Source organism: Gymnoscopelus braueri (genome assembly GCF_963280865.1).
Source record: "Gymnoscopelus braueri genome assembly, chromosome: 13".
NCBI classification, from domain to species: domain Eukaryota; kingdom Metazoa; phylum Chordata; class Actinopteri; order Myctophiformes; family Myctophidae; genus Gymnoscopelus; species Gymnoscopelus braueri.
This window is the reverse complement of record NC_137615.1, coordinates 41,116,621-41,137,221: the sequence shown is the minus strand read 5'-3', so window position 1 is coordinate 41,137,221 and position 20,601 is coordinate 41,116,621. Positions and strand designations below refer to the sequence as shown.

Here is a 20,601-nt window from a genome sequence, read left to right as displayed (position 1 = left end):
GGGACTACATATTGTGTTGCAGATTAAACCTTTTCATAGATTTCACAGATAGCTTCATAGACGTTGGATTCATGTTAATGTGTATTTTCAGAAATGTAACCACTTAATCCCTCAATTCTTAGTAAACTTGACTTTTGGCTGACAATAGCTGACAATGCGTCGCAGAGCAACGCATTGTCAGCTTGTTGATCTGCTATTTTTGTTGAATTGTCCCCCAGAATATGGGATGCCAGGATTAAAGTTCTTATGTGAAACAAACAAACAAATCACACATAGATTTGGCGGGCCCCCTATAGTAACTCTGAGGACCCCCCAGGGGTCCCGGACCCCTTGTTGAATGAAGGCCCATGTTCTATAGTAATTGTGATTACTATAGAACTATAGGTATTTAGTGATTACTATCAGAATTCTCTCTCTCTCTCTCTCTCTCTCTCTCTCTCTCTCTCTCTCTCTCTCTCTCTCTCTCTCTCTCTCTCTTCGCACAATGGTCACATCTGTTTCCTTCTAAGAATACCTTGTAGGTTTCTGGGGAAACTGTATGTTACTTACTGTATGTGTCCCACACAAGTGTCACATGGATCAAATGTGGGAGGGGCAAAACAGAGTTTCTTTGAAAGGTTTGGAGTCATGATTGATTGGTTGTTGTTCTCTTATCTCATGTCCTTTCTAATCTTATTTCTTAATCACATGCATGTCCTGAATCCATTCTGGACATAATGGAACTTCCTGTTTATGTCCAAAAATGACTGGATATACAGGTTTTGAAGCCTCCCCTCACTAGAGCTCACACTTCATTTGTTACTTGATAAGTTAGTTGATAAGCTCCTACTCCTCGCCTAAAAATGTATTTTAATCCTCCTACTTTTGTACTTTGGTATAAAAATATGTTTAGCGTTCTCCCCATGGAGAGAATGAGTGCAGTACTTAAAAGACAATGATGAAAGATCTTTCCTTAATCTCTGGGTCCCACTTTTAAGCCAGGTTTATACAGTGATGTCAGGATGCATTGTGAGCTTGTAGACTGGCTGTCTTCTTTGCTATTTTTGTTTTGTTTGTTTTGTAGTTGTTAAGTGTTTAAAGTGAAAGGGAAGAAAGACAAGCAACTGGAATTGAGTCATTCTGTCAGTACACAATAAAACCTTTTCTGTACCTTTTCAGTTAAATTAACACAGCATTTTGAGCATTGACCTGTGCATTATATTTTTTACATAACTTTATAAACTGGCCTTTTATTCCACAGAGCATGAAACCTCTGGATAGGTGTAGTTCAAAAACCTTGCTGACTGATTTAGGATTTTCAAATTTCTGAAGAGTGGACACATGCCACTATGCCAGTGCAACTCTGTGCTTTATACTTGCAGGGGCAGTTCTACAAAATGCACAGTTTTTAATTGTTAATACTCGCCACATTACTTTGTATTTTCAGAACGGTGATGACCATGATTCCTTTTCAAAATACCTGAGCATCAAACTCATCTAGGGAATTGACATTTGTGAAAACACTGACTTCTCACTGAAAGGCTACAGTACACAGACACAACATGACAGGCTAAATCATTCATCTTGTTTTTTTATTTATTTTATTGATCTCTCTTCTTGTGACAGGGCTTTCTCTGTGGCGGCCCCCTCCCTCTGGAATGCACTCTGCAACCATATCAGAGACGCTTCCTCCCTCCCTCCCCTCCTTCCTTCAAAACTGCCCTGAAAACCCACCTGTTTAAAATTGCTTTTCCGTTAGTTTTTACGGTTTCATTGCTTTTACAGTATACTTATCTCAAAGTTGTTTCAAATTCCATTTCTGCTAAGCAGCAAGCTAGATACGATCATTTGGTTTCCAGAAGGCCTTATTTATGTGTTTGTAATGGCAAAGTCGGGGGGTAGTAGGCGGTCAGCATTCAAAGAATGAGGAAAAACAATGAATTAATTACTTTTATTTGTATAGCGCTTTTCCAAACATAGTTACAAAGTGTTTTACATACATGTTAAAAACAGCAATAGTCCGGTTGCTTACGACCAGATTTTAGAAAAATGTGGACACGGCTCACAAAAGCGGCAATTTTTTTCTACATGTTCTCCATCACCATAAGTTTCATTTTGGACGGGGAGCCACGTCATCAAGATGGTGGATGGCGGCCATCTTGGATTTCAAAGATGGCCATCATGTAATATCTGTAAGTGCCAATAGCTTGGCTCCCAAGCCACTTAGAAGGTCAATCTTGGTGTCAAAATATATGTGTTTGGGGTCAAGGAACTCAATAAAGCTATTTAGAATATCAACAAGTAACTATTTCTGCCACAATTTGAACATTTGGTTAATTCTGGCAATATATTTACACAACTTTGTATGTGGTATGATTTGTATTGACAGATCTGACTCTTGTAATTTCCTATTTATTTTCAAATTATTTACATCAGGAAGCAAGTGTTGAACCCCCTTCAATTGTTGCCTTCACTGGTTTGCTCCAGCAGTCTGCATGTAACTACTGCAGAACTTTGACAGAGTAGCTTACATGGAGACTGTGAAAGGCTGCAGCAGAATAGTGATCTGTTGAAGGGTTCTGGAGGGGCAGTGGAGCTCACCAAGAATCCCTCAGCATTTAAGAGGTGGATGATCGCAGGGCGAACTAACTGTCTGACTGCCTCGTGGGTATCGTCTAGGAACAGATTGCCCATCCAACTCATGGGCAAGCTGTTCCTAGACGATACCCACAAGCATGAAATGTGATTGACCAGTCAGTGGTTAACACAGTCTGCACTGTGGAATCAATGGACAGAGATCAGTACAACAAGTACCTTAAGACAGTGATCAGGGACCGCAGACAGTCCATTCATGAGCCCATCAAATAGAACTCACTGCCTCTCTTCAGATGCTCAACACCCAAGACCAAGCAGGCAGGGCATATCTCAATGTTGAAGGATGATGTGGTGGCACTCTTCTCCTGATAATATTTAGCCATGCAACACAGAGAGGGGGACATGAGCACCTTCTTTAAGCATGAAAACCATCCATGCCCTCCCTCTCTGTCTGACAGAGGGAAACTACGGCTGGGAAATAAGTCAGAAGAGGCAAGGGATGCGACGGAAGGTGGCCGTGAAAGAAGAAGCTGCCGGAGAATTGGTCTGATTTCTTGTGTGACCATATGAACAAGCAGGAGCTCTTTACTTTATTCTCCGGGAAGTTTTCATTAACTGCCTGGCCAGAGGGCAAGCTGGTCTTCATTATATCTGGCATCACAGTGGTCAGCACAGACACCAGCCACTCCATGTTGCCATGTAACCATGAAGAAACCGACACCAGGATACAAATTCATCTGCTTGATGCCCTAGAGCATGGCTGTTCTAGCTGCTTGGTACTATAGATACAGATGTTTTCGTTCTCCTCATCGGCAAGTTCCATGCTAAAGTATCTAGCTACAGACATCTGGGTCACTTTTGGCGCTGGCAAGACCTACACCTATCCTCATATAAATACCATTTGCCATGCTCTGGGAAAAGTCCACAACACTTCCCGTCTTCCACTTTTACACAGGCTGTGACAATTAGCATTCTGCAGGAAATGGACGAAGCCAGTATGATTGGCTTGGAATTCCTACCCTGTCGTTACTAAGGCCTTAAACTGCATGGCAGCAAATCCGTACACTTTTGTGACCAAAGATAACCAACTTCTTGAGCGCTTCACAGTCATCATTTATGATAAAACGAGTGATTTGGAATCTGTCAATGAAGCACCGGCTAGCTCAGTTAGTAGAGCTCTCGCCTTTCGACCACAAGGTCATGGGTTCGATCCCGGCACCATCAACTCAACATATGATTAGCACGGCCTGGGTGCGGCAAGTCGTGCAGTAAGTACTGGGAGCTGATGGTAAGTGTGGCACTCAATCTCAGCAATCCATCTCTGAGTGGTCTAGGGGGGCATTGTAACAGGGATAGACTCCCGTGTTCTCAGCTGATACTGACAATAAGCCTCTCCGCCCTACTTACTTACTTACCTAGAGAGTGCTTCGGCCAGAAGAACAGAATAATGGAAGTTTGGAACACATTCCACCAACTCAAGATTAACTACTGCAGCATGTGAAGCGAGTTGCCTACTAGTCTGGGATCTGGGCCTCGTCTGAACTGGCCCAGCAGCCGACACCCAGTCCAGAAGGAGGGGATGGACATTGGATGTCGACAACCAAAAGCCTGCATTAAACTGGTCAAGTGGTTGTGGTGCTAATAATTCACTTCATGCATGTTATCCAGTTTTCAATGTGTCCTACTACCACTAACCAAGATGAAAATGATGTAAATATACATTACTAGAATGAACATACTTATTTGATATTGGTACAAACAAACATCTAGTGGTATTCTCAATAGCTTATATGCATTCCTTGACACAGAAATGTTATATTTTGACACCAAGATTGACCTTCTAAGTGGCTTGGAAGCCGAGATATTGGCACCTACAGATATTACATGGTGGCCATTTGAAATCCAAGATAGCCGCCTTCTGCCATCTTGATGACGTACGTGGCTCCCCGTCCAAAAGAAACTTATGGTGATGGAGAGCATGTAGAAATGTAGCTTTTGTGAGCCGTGTCCACATTTTTTTGTTAACAGCCCTGACTACAAACATCAGCAAGAGAAACATAGAAATAAAATAAAAACATAAAAAACAGCATTTGTAGTCAGACCATAAAGCAATCCTTAGGAAAAACACTTTATATACAGTTGTGTTTTCAAAAGTGATTTAAAAGAGGACACTGACTCTGCTATAGCCTAAGATCCATGGGTAGGGCATTCCAGAGCAACGGTGCCCGGGCCGCAAAGGCCCGGTCCCCCCGAATGGATGTCCCACAATTTCCTACAACTCAACGATTCAAAGTCAGAAATCATTATAATCGGCCCCCCAAACTCCACCCTCCCCTTCCGGGAGGTGTAATATGGTCGCGTTTCTTTGTGTTAGTAAGTAATCTTGCCGCAGAGTTAACACTCAACAATTATAATCCGTGGAAACCCTTGCACAGCCTGGGGTCCACAATCACCATCAGACCTCCAGCTTATACATTTGCTCACCTCTGATTAAAGTTAGGAGCCCTTACATGAAAGTAGTTGTGACACTGCATTCCTTTAAATCCTGTCATGCCCTTTATCATTATCTAATCACTCATCATGTATGCAATTAAGGTCTAAGACTTTCTCATCATGATAGAAGATTTCTCATCAAGATATCACCGTAATGGAAAGCTATCGCCATACCAATCCAAAAAAATTGTTTTGGATTGGTAAGGTAGAACTGGTAGAACTTGATCTCCTCCTGACCTCAAGTAACACCGTCCTCTGAAAAGCCAGCAATCTCTACAATAACCATATGACACGTACCCACTCTCCTCTGCACCTAAATGGCCCTTTGCTCATGTAATGTGCAATGGAAGCACTGTACTGATACGACCCAATTATTGAAATCCCAAATACAGAACAGACTTCCATCATGCCACATTCAATGCCTCTCTTAGCCTCCTGGCAGTCTTAAAGTTTTCTTCAGAATAGGTAACCTCTTTAATCCTGGCATAATAAGTTCATAGTTAGCCATTAATTAATGCATGTATAAACTAGAGGTCTCCGCCAGGTCAGGTAGGTTATTGTGGCCTCCTGGTAGCGCTATAATAGGCCAATGTGAAAAGGGTGCCATTTCTTCTTAGGCCTGGTGTGAATGTGTGTGCAAATTTTGACCGCAATCGGAAGCCGCGTTCATGATTTGCGGCATTTTGTTCAAAACAAGCCACTACTGCAAACTTTAGATGTCAACCTTAGCCAATCAGGATGTAATATGAAAAATCAAACACATCCGTCTTCATCACATGACTATAGAGATCATCTGTACCGATTTGCGTGAAATTTGGATAAAATCGGAAGGAGTAATATATATATTCTTTTTTTGGGCGGTGAAACCGCCCCTATAAGTGAGGTTTGGATATTTGTACAACAAATCCTGCGCTGTGATTGGCCAAAAATGTACCCCGCCTAACCCTGCACTGTGATTGGCCAGTGTCACATGACACATGTGCATAGCCCTATATAAGAAACCATAACTTTAAAAAAAACATAAGTTTTTTTTTTTTAAGTTATCGTTTCTTCCATCATAAAGAGTGTTTCAATAAATGTATTTATTTTTTGTACATGATTGGTTGACTCCATTCAGTATTGTGATTAGCTAGCAAGACACCGCCCACTTCACACAGGGTGTGATTTTTTACATATCGGCCTCCTGGTGGCGCTATAAAAGGCAGATGTGAAAAATGCAGGGCAAAGGTTTTTCCTTGACCTCTAGGGAGTGCGCTTACAAAGTTTTACACAGATCGGTGCAGTTATAGGTAAAAACACGAATCGGCCTGTTATAGCGCCACCATGAGGCTGATTCTTCCTTAGCCTAGTGGGAATATACATGCAAGATTTCATGGAAATTGCATGCTGTGTTCATGATTTGAGGCATTTTGTTCCAAACGGAGCACTCCTGCAAACTTTGGAAGCCATTCTTAGCCAATCAGGATGGAATATGAAAAATCTGAAAAAAAACATTTTGTTTAATGACTATAGAGATACTGTGTACCGATTCGTGTCACGTTTGGACCAAATCTGTAGGAGTACAGTAAATAAATGCGTTTTGCAAAAAGCAGCCTCCTGGTGGCGCTGTAAGAGGCCCATGTGAAAATTTTGGGGCAGAGGTTCTGAATTGGCATCCAGGGAGTGTGTGTGCACAGTTTTGCTGCGATCAAGCCAACGGTGCCAGAGATAAGCTGGTGACAGACGGACGGACACACACACGTCACACGGACGGACGGACCGACGGACGGGGTGCAAAACATACTCTCTCGCCATGCCTTTCGGCCTGGTGGAGACAAAAATGGCTAAAGGGAGGGAAGGCTGTCGAGCCGGCGGGCAGGGGACCTCTGACTCATGTCCCCATGACTCAGCCATAACCATACAAGGAGTGTTGTCCATATATGGGCATATACAGATGACACCAGGGATCTATGGGCATAAAAGGGACAAGGACTGACAGATACAGAGATCTCCATACAGTACATGGGCATATCAGTATTCCCATATATGGGCATATGACATCAGGGATCTGCATATATTATAATAATAATAAATACAACTTTATTTATATAGCACCTCTCAAAACTGGGTTACAAAGTGTTAAAAAGTGTAGGGGCCCTGAAGGCTAAGGCCATGCGACCTTTTAATGCCCATATATGGGCATTAAAAGTTCAAGGACTGACAGATACATAGACCTCCATATATGGGCATATCAGTCGGATCGGCGGTGCGACCTAGGTGTGAGGGCCGAGTAGCGGCACGAACCTCTAGTGTTAATAAAACAACAATACAAATTAGTAAAGGTTGAACAACCTGTCTTCATGAACACTTGAACATTATCTACAATATTTACTTGACACATACGGTACTGTACTGTACCGTACCCAAACCCCTGAGAAGTTCATATTAGCATATAGTTATGTTCCCTTAGTACATCTACTAGTAACACATTAAACATAAAACATGTAATTTTAGGCACAGAAGGAGTATTTACAGCTAAAGTCATACATTTACAACCTCATTATGTCCAAAACTGTTACTTTTCAGAATAAAATGTCAAAAACAGCTAAAGTAGCAGATCTACAAGCTCAAAACGTGTCACTTCACGCCGTGTTTGGAGCTTACGGATCTGCTAATTTTGATGCTTTTGTGTGACGCTGTAGTGTGATCAAGTAGGGCATTAATTTATGAAATAACACAAAAAGTGAAAAAATATGGAGAAATTTGAAGTTTCTGCCCGACAACAACAATATCATCATCATCACATAACAAATTTTACTCATTAATGGTCAATAAGTTGACTGTAAAGTCCAGTATGAAACACACTGAACTTTACAGTGTAAAGCCTCATAGCGTATGACCCTGGCTCATGGCAAAAACACACACACATACACAAACAGATTTTCAGCAACAAAAATGGGACACATTGTGTCAGCTTTTAGTTGAAAATGTATAACTGTACCCTGTGTTTACATAACAAAACAATAGATATTCTTTTGTTTTTAATTAACCAATGATTTCCCTCTATACCAGCAGTCATCAGCCACAGGAGTGGTGTTGTGGTGTTTGCAGAAACACTCTCGAAACACCAAACACACTGTTTATTTTGGTGGACGGGGACCAAAGACATCCCTGTCTACCAAAACAAACAGTGAAAACACCAGAATACAACAAGAGGGCAATGTGTTTTTGCTTTTTTGGCCATTGGCCTGGATATCACGTTGGTCCACAAAGTAAAAACTAGATAAAAATCAAACAAGGCCGTGCCGATGGAGTTTCTGTTAATGTATTGAATATTTGTCGCCTCAAATATTTTCATAAACTAACTGTACTGTAACTTTAAAAAGAGATTTGTTTGTAACTCGAGGAAGCCCTTTTTGTTTAAATTCAACATGCAGCACCGCCCTCTTGTGTAGAATAATAAAACAGCTCTACTGTATGTGGAAGTTTGATTAACAGGCGCATGTCATACTGTTAGTTAACAGTAACCTCATTTCAGCTCGCCTTTAACATTCCTGAATGTTCATAACAGTGGCGTCATAGGTTGTGAGCTTGCGAGTCCACATCATGGAGTCCTTCACCTCTGCCTCGTCCTTGGTTTTTCAATAACTGAACACCTGATTGATGATTGATGTACTGTACTTTATTTAGTATGATATGAGAACAACAGTACATGGAAGTACAAATTCACAATACAGTCATTGCCTATTGACTTTGTCGTTTTTTTTCTGGCATCTCATGCGTGTCACGCAGGACATGTGTTATTTCCACTTATTTCCACTCTGTGCCACTAGGGGCAGCAGCGGTCTACTGCCTGTCTGTCCGTCCACACTGCCTAGAGCTGCCTACAGTTACTGTATCCTCTCATAGGCCTACTTTACTTTACACTTTTGTATTATGTTTTGACACTTGCTTTGGAAAATGGAAACGTATTTTTTCTCATGCCATAGCTCATTTGAATTGACAAATTGTTTGTTTGTTTATTTCTGTGGTGGTGTTTCAGTGGCACTGATGAATAAAATAATTAAGCATTTTGAAATAGCCTAATGTTGCTATATTAAATAATTAAAATATATATTTAACTCTTAACTTCCTAGAAAGACAGAGAGATATCATGTCTGTTGGTTGCATACAGTACACATGTGACATTTATTACCTCGCGCTCCTGCATTAATAAATAAATAAAATAAAGTAACGGGCGTCAACGCTCCTATCTGCCCCTTTTAACCGTTATTTCGTTATTTCTATTAACCGGTTATTCTATGAAATATATTTATAAGATTTTCCATATTGCTGTCAAGTTTAGTTTAGTTTTATGATCACATTGTTATAATATAGAAACAATACATGACGAGGCACAAAGCTCTGTGCGGCTTTCATCATAAAGTTTAAAAATAAAAACTACGACATTAAACAAATATATTTAGCTCATCATCAGCTATATATTCTCAGTTATCTTGGCATATGCTTAATTTTTTTATAAGATGATTGGATCATCTGTGACAGCACGTTTAATAAACGTCGCATTTTCATTTTGCGCTGATGTCTCGTTAAACCCATGGTGCTGTATTATCCAACTCTCTCTCTCTCTCTCTCTCTCTCTCTCTCTCTCTCTCTCTCTCTCTCTCTCTCTCTCTCTCTCTCTCTCTCTCTCTCTCTCTCTCTCTACGGTTAGTGACGGTTTAAAATGCTCATGTTTATTGCATGGTCTTCTTTCTGTATCATCTCTTTGACTTGCTTATTCACCATTTCAGATCTATCGGTCCAATAGCTTCTTGCTTAAACGTGTGCCTCGCAACCTGAAGGTTGCCAGCTCAAGGCTCACTTCAGGCAGACTTCATTTGAAGCGCAATGCAAACAACATGACTATCAATGAATTCATTTGCAAATGATAACATGAAATGCTTAATTGAGAGTATGTTTTTTCAATGTATGATATACTTCATTCTGAAAATAGCCGATCTACAATCTCAAAACATTTCAGATAGCAACGTGTTTCTGAGCTTGTAGATCGGCTCCTTTCACTGGTTTCGGTTCCGAGGAGACATACAATTTCTCTATTGGTAAATCTCTCTAAATACGAAATACCCAGCCATGTAGCAGGGATTGTTGAAGCTGAACATGGTCCATTTTTTTTTACATTAATAATTTGCGTCCTTTGAGTCATTATGTCAACTCCAATGCATACTGAACGGGGATAAATTAAACACTGCCTTAATATATTGGCAGTGTTTTGTATTTTCTTTATAATTAAGTTAAAATTCAAGTACAACTAATTAAGTCAAAATTAAAACATATTGAAGTTGGGACAACTGAACCTTTTTTCAAAATTCAAATAAATCAAACTTTGATGTTTTATTTGTATATTCGTTTCGAACACCATTAGTAAAAAGTCCCTATAAAAATAATGTTTAAGTTTTCCCAACGTAAATGTGTGTCAGTTTGACTCTTGACCCTTCAGTTCTCACACTACAGACAGACAGACAGCCAGACAGACAGAGTAAAATACAATGGCCTGCCCGACTGCATGTGAGTGGGGGGTTGGGAATGTCCATGAACTCTTCCAGTCATGAACTTCCAAATAAGCCAAGTCCCTACCCCCACACACACACACACACACACACACACACACACACACATCTCTTCGCCTCTTCCTCAGCTTTTTGGCGGAAGGGCTGTATATATATATAGTATATAGTATATTATAATTATAATGATTCTTATATATATATATATATATATATATATATATATATATATATATATATATATATATATATATATATATATATATATATATAATGATCATGGTCTACTAGAAGCGGTCTCTCTCTCTCTCTCTCGTTCTCTCTCTCTCGTTCTTCGACAACTGTTAATAAAGTATTCAATCAATACTCCGTGCGTGCGTGCGTGTGTGTGTGTGTGTCAGGACCAGTGGCGTTTGGTGGAGTCTAACGTTGACCGGGCCAGAACCGGATTGACGGCTAAACTGGTTTTTAATGCACTCATTAACAATTCGGCCGAATGCAAATGAGCCCCACTTGAAAACAAAGGCAACTTTCTGTGGTCGGCTACAACATGAGAGGCTGCCCAACGGCACAGCTGATGAACAGCTCAGCGAAGCAGACGAGCCCAGCCAGCCTGAACATTTCCTTCGGCTGGACAATCAGTGTCCAGACATGGAGATTAGAGAATTTACAGACAGTGATTTTGCATGCGTTGCTAGAAGGGCCCATCAACGTGCTGGCCTCTATGGCAAATATATATTTAAGTATGCCGTGTCTGCAGAGACATATAGGAGATGGACCTCGACTGTAAACTGGGATGGTTCCAGAGAGAAAATGGAACTTCCACAGAACTTGAAGAAGTTCATTCTTAGGCAGGTTGAGAGGGAATTTCCCGGCGTCCAGAAAGCAAATATAAAGGCAGTTATTGATAAGGTTAATGAGTACCTCCGTACAGAGAGAACAAAACACAGCAGGAGAACCTAAATGAACTGATACTGTTTTTTACTAGGGGTCCATCATGACCCATTTTTTATGTACATTTGATGCTGAAGATTTTTTATTTTTTATTGTGCGGCTTGAACAGGCAAATTAAATGCATACTTTTTCAATGTAGATGCTTGTGTGGGAGGATTTTATTCGACAAAGAAATGTAAACAGCACAATTACATTTATAATACTGTACTTTGACTTTCCATTGTTTCCATTGTGTGTTTCAAAAATAAAAGTTTCAATTGCCCAATGTGTTTGGTTTATAATTATTCATTATATTTAGTTCATTATTAAACCAGTGTTCAGTCAGTATAATAATTACTAGGCCTACGATATCAATATCTTTGAATATATCTCGTTTTCAATTATATTATATGTGCACTCAGCACAGTAAGGTGTTGTTTTGCCCTTATATGTAAAATACGTGTAGGCCACTAATGAGCGTCCATTATTATAAGACATTAACAAAAGAGTAGCGTACAGACACTTGATTAATGAATTTGCCATGCAAATGTAGTCCTTTCATACTTAAATATGAGTCAATGTACACTGCATAGTTTGCATTCCATTCTAAAGTACCCTACAGTAACTTATTGTAGCCTCTGACATTAACAAAAGAGTACAGACACTTGTCTTGAACCGATGACACTATAGCTCCACCTTCACCTCCAGCTTTTACAGCTTTGCTCCTACCTACCACCTTCAGCAACAAGTGGACATGGAGTAAATGTACTTAGTTACTTTCCGCTTAGTTACTTTCACGTGCATATAAATGAGCCATGCGGTCTGATAAGAATGAAAACAAACACCTCGCTGTTGGCCATGGGTCACATGACGGTCGTCTGTTACGACGGTCATGGATGAACTTCACCCTGGTGTTGTACATCTACATAAACGTTCCTATTTCTAATATAAAGTGCTGACCCCATGGGCACGGATGTTACAATTCTATTCGGGTAACCCATAAGTACCCATATTTTCCGTATTGTCCAATAAAAAAAATGTCTCCGTATTTTCTCCATGCTTTCAACTACGCGACCCTATCGGTTGGGAGGAGTATTGCACTCTGATACATTATAACTCTATGAGAAAATGGCCACCGATCGGATTAAAATGCTTTTTATTGAACAATACGGAAGATACAGGTACTTATACCCACTCGAAGTGAATTGTAACATCCATGGCCATGAGTTAAGCACTTTATATTTGAAATCTGAACGTTTATGTAGATGTACGGGTTGTAAATAGGCCAACCTAGGCCAGAGTAGCCAAAGTAGTGAAAATAGCCTTTCTTTGAGCGCACTGCTTTTGTGATCGCATCGCACAGAGGCTGCTGTACACACTCTACAGACACAAGCACGCAGATATTTAGCTATTTTATGGATAGATATATTAGATGTCATTAAATTATTTACTGCAATATTTCACCCGCGGTTTATCCGATATTAATTAATAATTATATTTGATTGACCCAAATCCAACCTAAACTGCGGTTAACACTGCGGTTAACACACACACACACACACACACACACACACACACACACACACACACACACACACACACACACACACACACACACACACACACACACACACACAGTGTATTTGATTGCATACTTTATTAACAGTTGTCGAAGAACGAGAGAGAGAGAGAGAGAGAGAGAGAGAGAGAGAGAGAGAGAGAGAGAGAGAGACCATTGGTTCTCAAAGTGGGGTCCGGGGACCCCCAGGGGTGTAACTCTGAGAGTGTACAACATTTGTACACTCTCAGAGTTACATTAACATTGATTTAACGATATAAATTCAAAAATAGCAATTACACTTCTTCACAGCATGGGATTCGAACGCGGGCCCTAAAATCAGTAATCGTCAGCTTCCACCACTACACTGTCTGCGCATTTACAAAAAAGTAGAAACAAGTAAGATAAATACTACACAGCAAATGATGCAAGAAAAAAAAAAAAAAGCCAATCTACAAGTAGGTCTACACGACGTGTATAGTAGTATATAATAGTATATTATATTAATTATAATTATAATTATAATCACACACACACGCCAGGCAATGTGAGCTTGTAGATCTGCTATTTTTTTATGACTCCCAGGTCAGGACTCAGATCTCATCTGTCTGTCTGTCTGTCTGTCTGTCTGTCTGTCTGTCTGTCTGTCTGTCTGTCTGTCTGTCTGTCTGTCTGTCTGTCTGTCTGTCTGTCTGTCTGTCTGTCTGTCTGTCTGTCTGTCTGTCTGTCTGTCTGTCTGTCTGTCTGTCTGTCTGTCTGTCTGTCTGTCTGTCTGTCTGTCTGTCTGTCTGTCTGTCTGTCTGTCTGTCTGTCTGTCTGTCTGTCTGTCTGTCTGTCTGTCTGTCTGTCTGTCTGTCTGTCTGTCTGTCTGTCTGAAACAAAAAAAAAGTGACTCCAAAGCGCCACCTCGTGGTAGTATTTGGAACTACATTTACTGCACGAGTGAGTGAGGCAAATGAGGAGTGTGATGTCAACATGACAAACGACAAAGTCAATAGGCACCGACTGTACAAGGTTTACTAAACTGGAAGGCTCATAAAGCACTAAGCTTGTTTAAAATGAGATCCCCACGCACACAAATCATGATGACATAAGAGACAGACAGATATACACACTACTGTTCAGAACGACTTACATTCAGCTTAAAGGCTACTGGTATGAAAAGTAAAACATATGTACGAGAAAAGAGGGGAAAAAAATAAAAGTTCAGGGAGGTAGGGGGGGGGGTTAGTTTAAGACTTTGACAGGGGCCATTTTCAATTTGCAGCCTCCTGAAGGTGTTTCTTTAGGGCAGTTTTGAAAGTGAATAGGGTCTTTACTCCTTTATAGGGCATTCCACATTTTTGTTGAATAGCATGAGAACGAGTTCATTCCCTTTGTTGAGCCAAATCTGGGTTGAACAGGATCCGTGGAGCTGCCTCTGGTGTTATGATCGTGGACTTCATTTAAGTTTTGGAAGTATTTTGACAAATACAGGGGGATCCCAATGTTGTGGCGTATCTTGAAGACCAGGCCCATTGTAAGTTGCTGTATTCTGTCCTCAACCCTAAGCCATCAAATCCTATAGCAAAATCCTATAGCAAAACTATCAGGGGTTAGATGGGTTTTGTGTTTGAGGCCAAGAAATAGCCTTACTAATTTGTTTTGGGATGTTTGGAGCCTTGTTTTTAAGGCCTTGGTGGTGTTGTGATACCATGAGGAGCATGCATAATCAAAATGACCTTGTATGAGGGCCCCTGCAAGAATCATCAAGGTATTCTTACTGACTAGAGAGGCAATCCTATACAAAAAGTGTGTTCTTTGGTTGACCTTTTTGATCACTCTCTCTGGATTATGTTGCCAAAGCATAGTTCCCTGCCAAAGATTATTAATAAATAACAGCCATCCATTATGGGCCATTTTAACCCATTTAGGGCGGGAACCCCTATTTGTAACTATACCTTTCAGGACGGGATCCCCTTTTGGGGTTGTTGTTGCTATGTACAGTATTATAACAACATACTTTTGTTGTAAATTTTTCACTGTTTCAGCCCAGCCCTGCACATGAACTCTGCAGCCGCACTGAGGCCCCTGCTGGAAAGCATCTTAGCCCAAACATTAACTTAACTAATAATTGGGCCACGCGACCCTGAAATGACCGTAATAATCCTAAAACGGGAGCGGAAAAAAAAAAAAAAAAAAAAAAAAAAAGATTTTTTTTTTTTTTTTTTTTTTTTTGGTGGCCCAGCGGCCCACTGGCCCGCGGCCCACCGGGCATTTGCCCGGTACGCCAAATGGCCAGTCCACCCCTGCGTCAGTTTTATTCATCGATTACGCAGGAAATAATTAACTGGTTACAAAAATATAAACTTCTCTCTAATCAGTAACATGTAGGTGATACTTTTGTCTATCAAATGTGGTTTTATTGAAAGGCAATCAAAGTCCAGAGCTTAGAAGCCAAACATCGGGTGTGTGTGCTCCATGTAAGATTCCCACAGTGCGACTGCAGAGTTGTTGCCAGAATTTACGTGAAATAAGCAACCAGGTCTATAAGGATAATTCCTTTTAACAGGACGTTCATGAAAGTCCTTGCGGGCTTGTTTCCAATGAGGGCCTGTGAGCAATTAGGGGACAAATTTCATTTCATCGACACATATGCTGGCGTGGCCTGGAATCGTACCTGGGGCAACCAGGGCCTCTGGCTCCCTAGGCGGGCTCACTAACCACTCAGCTATGGCCGCCCCATGAAAACAATCCCAAAAGAAGCGACTATAATAGGCCACATGAGCACTTCAAACCTATATACTGTATGTCGTCCATTAAACAATGTGCATATTTTTATATGTTGGCGCAGTCTTCGCAGTCTTCTCTTAAAGGTAATGGCATCTGGAACAGTGATTGGTTTTATCATTGTAACGCCCAAACCACACCTAAGCATAATGTAACGGGTAGCGCAGGTGTTTTGCGGGTAAGGGAGGTGTCCCAGAATAGCAAATAGGGCCCTTGAAGGAATAGGGCCCTTGAAGTTCAAGACTGAGTACAAACTTCTATAGTTGCATTTTCAGTCAAGAATGACCCCAGCCCAATTTAGGGACTCACCTCCTCCTTCTCCCAATCCCCAGCCCACTGCCCAGCACGTAGAACCTGCTGCGAAGGTGTCTGAACCAGTGTCCACGCAGATTGGTTGGATGTGGTCAGAGAAGATGGGCTGGGAAGCCAGTTTCAGAACTGCCACGTTGTTGTCACCGGTCAGCGTGCTCACGGTGATTTCTGTCACAGTCAGAGTCTGTTCAAATGGGTTGGCGCCATTCTGCTTCATACGGCCCAGGATGACGGTCCATTCGGACACATCTGGTGAACTGAGACAGAAAGGGTTAACTTAGTGAAGGGTGCTGCACTGCTGTTTGAAGACACACATTTCCATGCATAGACCAGTGGTTCACAAAGTGGGGTCCAGGGACACCCAGGGGTCCTTGGGGGGGTTCCAGGGGCCCCCAGCTAAATGAGATAATAAAGCATCAATATCAGTCTAAACACTTTAACCCTACTTTATACTTTTACAATTGTCTCAATGTGACGTCTTATGAGTTTGTAGATCTCCTTTTTTCAATTATTTTTTCTTGAAACATTTTGGAAAAAAAATCTCTTTTGGGGTCCCTGGCACAAAATCTTTTCAGATAGGGGTCTGCGGCCAAATACAGTGTAAACACTGTAACACCACCATGTGATCTGAAGAAAAACTGACTGATATAGTAATTCTAAATGATTAAAGATGGCAATGCAAAAACACTATATTATTGGAATGGCTGTATAGCTGAGTGGGTGGAGAGACCATCTGGGAATTAGGTCGCCTGTTCGACCTTCAGCTCGGCCAGTGTGCGTGTCAAAGCTTCTCTGAGCAAGAAGACTCTACAGCTCCCCCACATGGACTCATCAGAGCCATCTGGGCAGCCATCAGCTGGTTGAAGCTCTAAAAGCAATTTCCCGTCCCCGGGTACCAGAAAACATAGATATATATAAAGGCTAGATGACTCACCCGCGCTGCTGGCCAATGGAGTAAGACGTTGCCACATGGCGGCCATCTTGCGACAGTCATTCATAACATTATGTCTATGGTGCATGTACTATTGAAATAACCATAGCGTGCTCAATTTTCAAACGGTTTGGTGTGTTGTAAACACCAGAGATGTAGTTATGATACTGCATACTTAATGTTATAAAAAAAAAAAAACATGATTATAATTATAAGTATGCAGTATCATAACTACATCTTTGGTGTTTACAACACACCAAACCGTTAGAAAATCGGATGAAAATTGAGCACGCTATGGTTATTTCAATAGCACATGCACCATAATGTTATGAATGACTGTTGCAAGATGGCCGCGGTTGAGCTACGCTTGCGACGCCCCCTTGAGCCATCTAGCCTTTATATATATCTATGCCAGAAAATACCACCTTTCCCTTTTCCCCTTAAAGTAGTTCTGGGGAACGAGGAAAGAAATTAAGTTAACTTGGAATGATAAACTACATTCCATTTTATAATTTATTTAGTTAGATTTTATTTTTTTGTGAATTCTGGTGAATATTTATAGATTGTAAACTCCTTAAACTACAGCTGATATAACAGTGTATAATATTTGTACTTTGTGTTGTTATATTGGCAGAATATATATTGTTGCATGCCTCTGCTTTCATGTCACCCCACACAGGGTAGGTAAGACAAGAGAATTGTGATGTGTTACCTCGAGAAGCAGCTGGCATCACTCATGACAAAGTCGGCTGCCATCAGAGTCCCACCACAGACATGTGTACCATTCTTCTGTAAGCTGGCCATCCATGGCCACAGACCTTCTGTTGTCACTAAGGCTCCACCAATACGAGTGTTCAAAGGGGCACTGCCGCAGACCAAAGCTAAAATGGAACAAAAATGTAAGAACTTTTAAAAGAAAGTCTACAGTGTCTTTTTTTTCTTCACAGTTTTGGACCCTACTACACAGGGCCGTGTTTAAGCACAGGCAATGTAGGCAAATGCCTAAGTCCTGTCCTGCCTATGTCCTGTCAATGAAAAAATAAATGTAAAAAAAGTTCTTTTTTTCTTTTTCTTTTTTAATTAAATAACATATGCCTAACCTAATCCTAACCCTAACCCTAACCCTAAAACCGAAATAAAGTAACAAAAAAACGCCCCAAAACGGCCACAATCTGCCCAATAACCGCAAATTTTAACCGCAAATATAAATACATTTATATTTAAATGTTCTTAACATGTTCTTTTCATGTGGTGATTTAGGTCGTGAAGGCCACTCACGTTTGGATGTGGTTGTAGGAGGGATGGTGGTGGTAGGTGTAGTTGGTATAGTTGGTGTAGCTGTTCCGACTGGTGGCACGCCAGCACAGGTGACGTTCAGGTCACTGTTAGTCCCAGAGGAGGTGAAGGTGATAAATCCGGGATGGTCGCTGGTGATCTGACTGTTGATCCAAGACTGGTACTGAGACACTCTGGCGTAGACTCCAGGGGTATTAGGTAGGGCACAACCCACACCGAAGCTCACTATTCCAGACTGAATCCAGCGGGCACCGTCTTTGCTCACCATTGGGCCTCCTGAATCTCCCTGCAGGGAAACACATACTGCATTAAAACAATGAGATATTTACAGGACGAAATACTCACAATGAACACAACCAATCAAATGATCACCTGACATGAGTCCTTCCCTCCAGCACTAAGTCCAGCACAGATCATATTGTCAGTGATGGAGCCCACTCCATACAGTGGAGTGTAGTTGCAGTTACACTGTCTGTTCCCCACCACTGGAACCTCCACCTCCTGGAGGTTTTTGGGGGAAGGGAGGGCAACTAGGGAGACACAAAGTCAGTTTCATGAGCAAATGACTATATCAAATGTTCTGTTTTCTTTAATCACAGTCAACTGACCCACTGCATAACGGTGATGACTACCTGATATGAACATATCTCCCATCCTCTCTTTCTGTACTGCACCATTTATAAGATACGTGGCTTTAAATGGCTTAGCTCCTAACTACTCTGACCTGCTCACTATCTGTAAACCAAACCAGATCATCAGACACTGAGATAAACATATTAATCTATCTAAATCTCTGTGTGTTTATTTCTTCATTTAATTATCGACCAGGGACAATACGTGTGTGTGTGTGTGTGCGCGCGCGTGTGTGTGTGTGTGTGTGTGTGTGTGTGTGTGTGTGTGTGTGTGTGTGTGTGTGTGTGTGTGTGTGTGTGTGTGTGTGTGTGTGTGGAGGGGTACGTGTGTGGGGGGCTGTATGGTTTGTTGTTTGGTTGTTGTTTAATTCTACAAATGCTACAAATAAAATGGACTTAGTTTTGATTCAGTATACTCACTACCACTTCCAATTCTGCCCCAGCCAGTGATCCAGCTGTCGATGCCACTGTAGAAAGTGCTCCCCGATGCTGCCAGGCAGACTGGTCGGATATAGTCGGTAAACGTCACCGGCGATGCAAGTTTCAGAAGAGCGATGTCATTATCATTAGTATCACTGTTGTAGTTGGGGTTGCGGATGACCTGGCTAACCGACCGAGAGACCTCGTTGGGGTTGGCTAGTTCTTGACTCTCCCGACCCAGATAAACAGTGAGACCAGCAGGGCTATTACCACTTCTAGGAGTAAAGAAAAAAGACAATCCATAATGAGCACAATATTCACTTTTCTTTATGCAAGTATTAATGAACTGGTCTTTGAAGAGTAGCGGATCTCTTGCTGATAATAATTTCCCACCTTGAGAAGCAGTGAGCAGCTGACAGCACCCATTCCTTGTTAATAAGAGATCCTCCACAGAAGTGACCACCAGATCCATGTAGACTGGCCTGCCAGGGCCAGCTCCCAGCTGGAGCGTCTTCACCTCCAACTATCCTGGTGTTCAGAGGAGGCTGGCCACACACTGAGAAAAACACAACCGTCAATTGATCTGGGTTGCAAAGCCAATAGAGTAATGCTTATTTTTCTCCGCCAGGCCGAAAGGCATGGCAAGAGATAGAAAACCCATTGGACTAAACCAAATTATAAAACAGCAAAAGGAAAACTACCTGTCAAATTGGAAAGAAGCAACACAAAAGCAGAGTAAACTAGAATGCTATCTGGCCCTAAACAGAGAATACGAAGTGGCAGAATACCTGAGCACCGTGACCGACCCAAAACAAAGAAAAATCTTAACTAGGTACAGACTCAGTGAGCACAGTCTTGCGATCGAGAAAGGTCGTCACAGGCAGACCTGTATCCCGAGAGAAGACAGACTATGCACCCACTGCACACAAAATTAAGTGGAAACCGAGCTACACTTCCTAACCGTCTGTCCATTGTACCAAGACATCAGAGACACATACTTCCCACAGATTACAACCACACACGGAGATTTTGAAAACATGACCAATGACAAAAAACTCCCATATCTGCTGGGCGAAGCACAACAATGTGCAAACACAGCAGCAAGATTCGTGAGTTGCTGTGATAGGAGAAGGATAT

General features: G+C 41.4%; 1 protein-coding gene across 1 annotated transcript in view; it reads right to left on the bottom strand.

Annotated features, from left to right (window-relative positions):
- The window catches only part of LOC308098796 (transmembrane protease serine 9-like), a 146,611-nt gene that overhangs the window by 61,489 nt on the left and 64,521 nt on the right, over positions 1-20,601 (bottom strand). The window contains exons 15-17 of the mRNA XM_080447225.1: positions 19,858-20,020; positions 19,465-19,739; positions 18,858-18,942 (exon numbers count right to left, since the gene is read on the bottom strand). Coding sequence (XP_080303351.1) covers positions 18,858-18,942; positions 19,465-19,739; positions 19,858-20,020 — 523 coding nt within the window. The remainder of the gene's footprint in view (positions 1-18,857; positions 18,943-19,464; positions 19,740-19,857; positions 20,021-20,601) is intronic.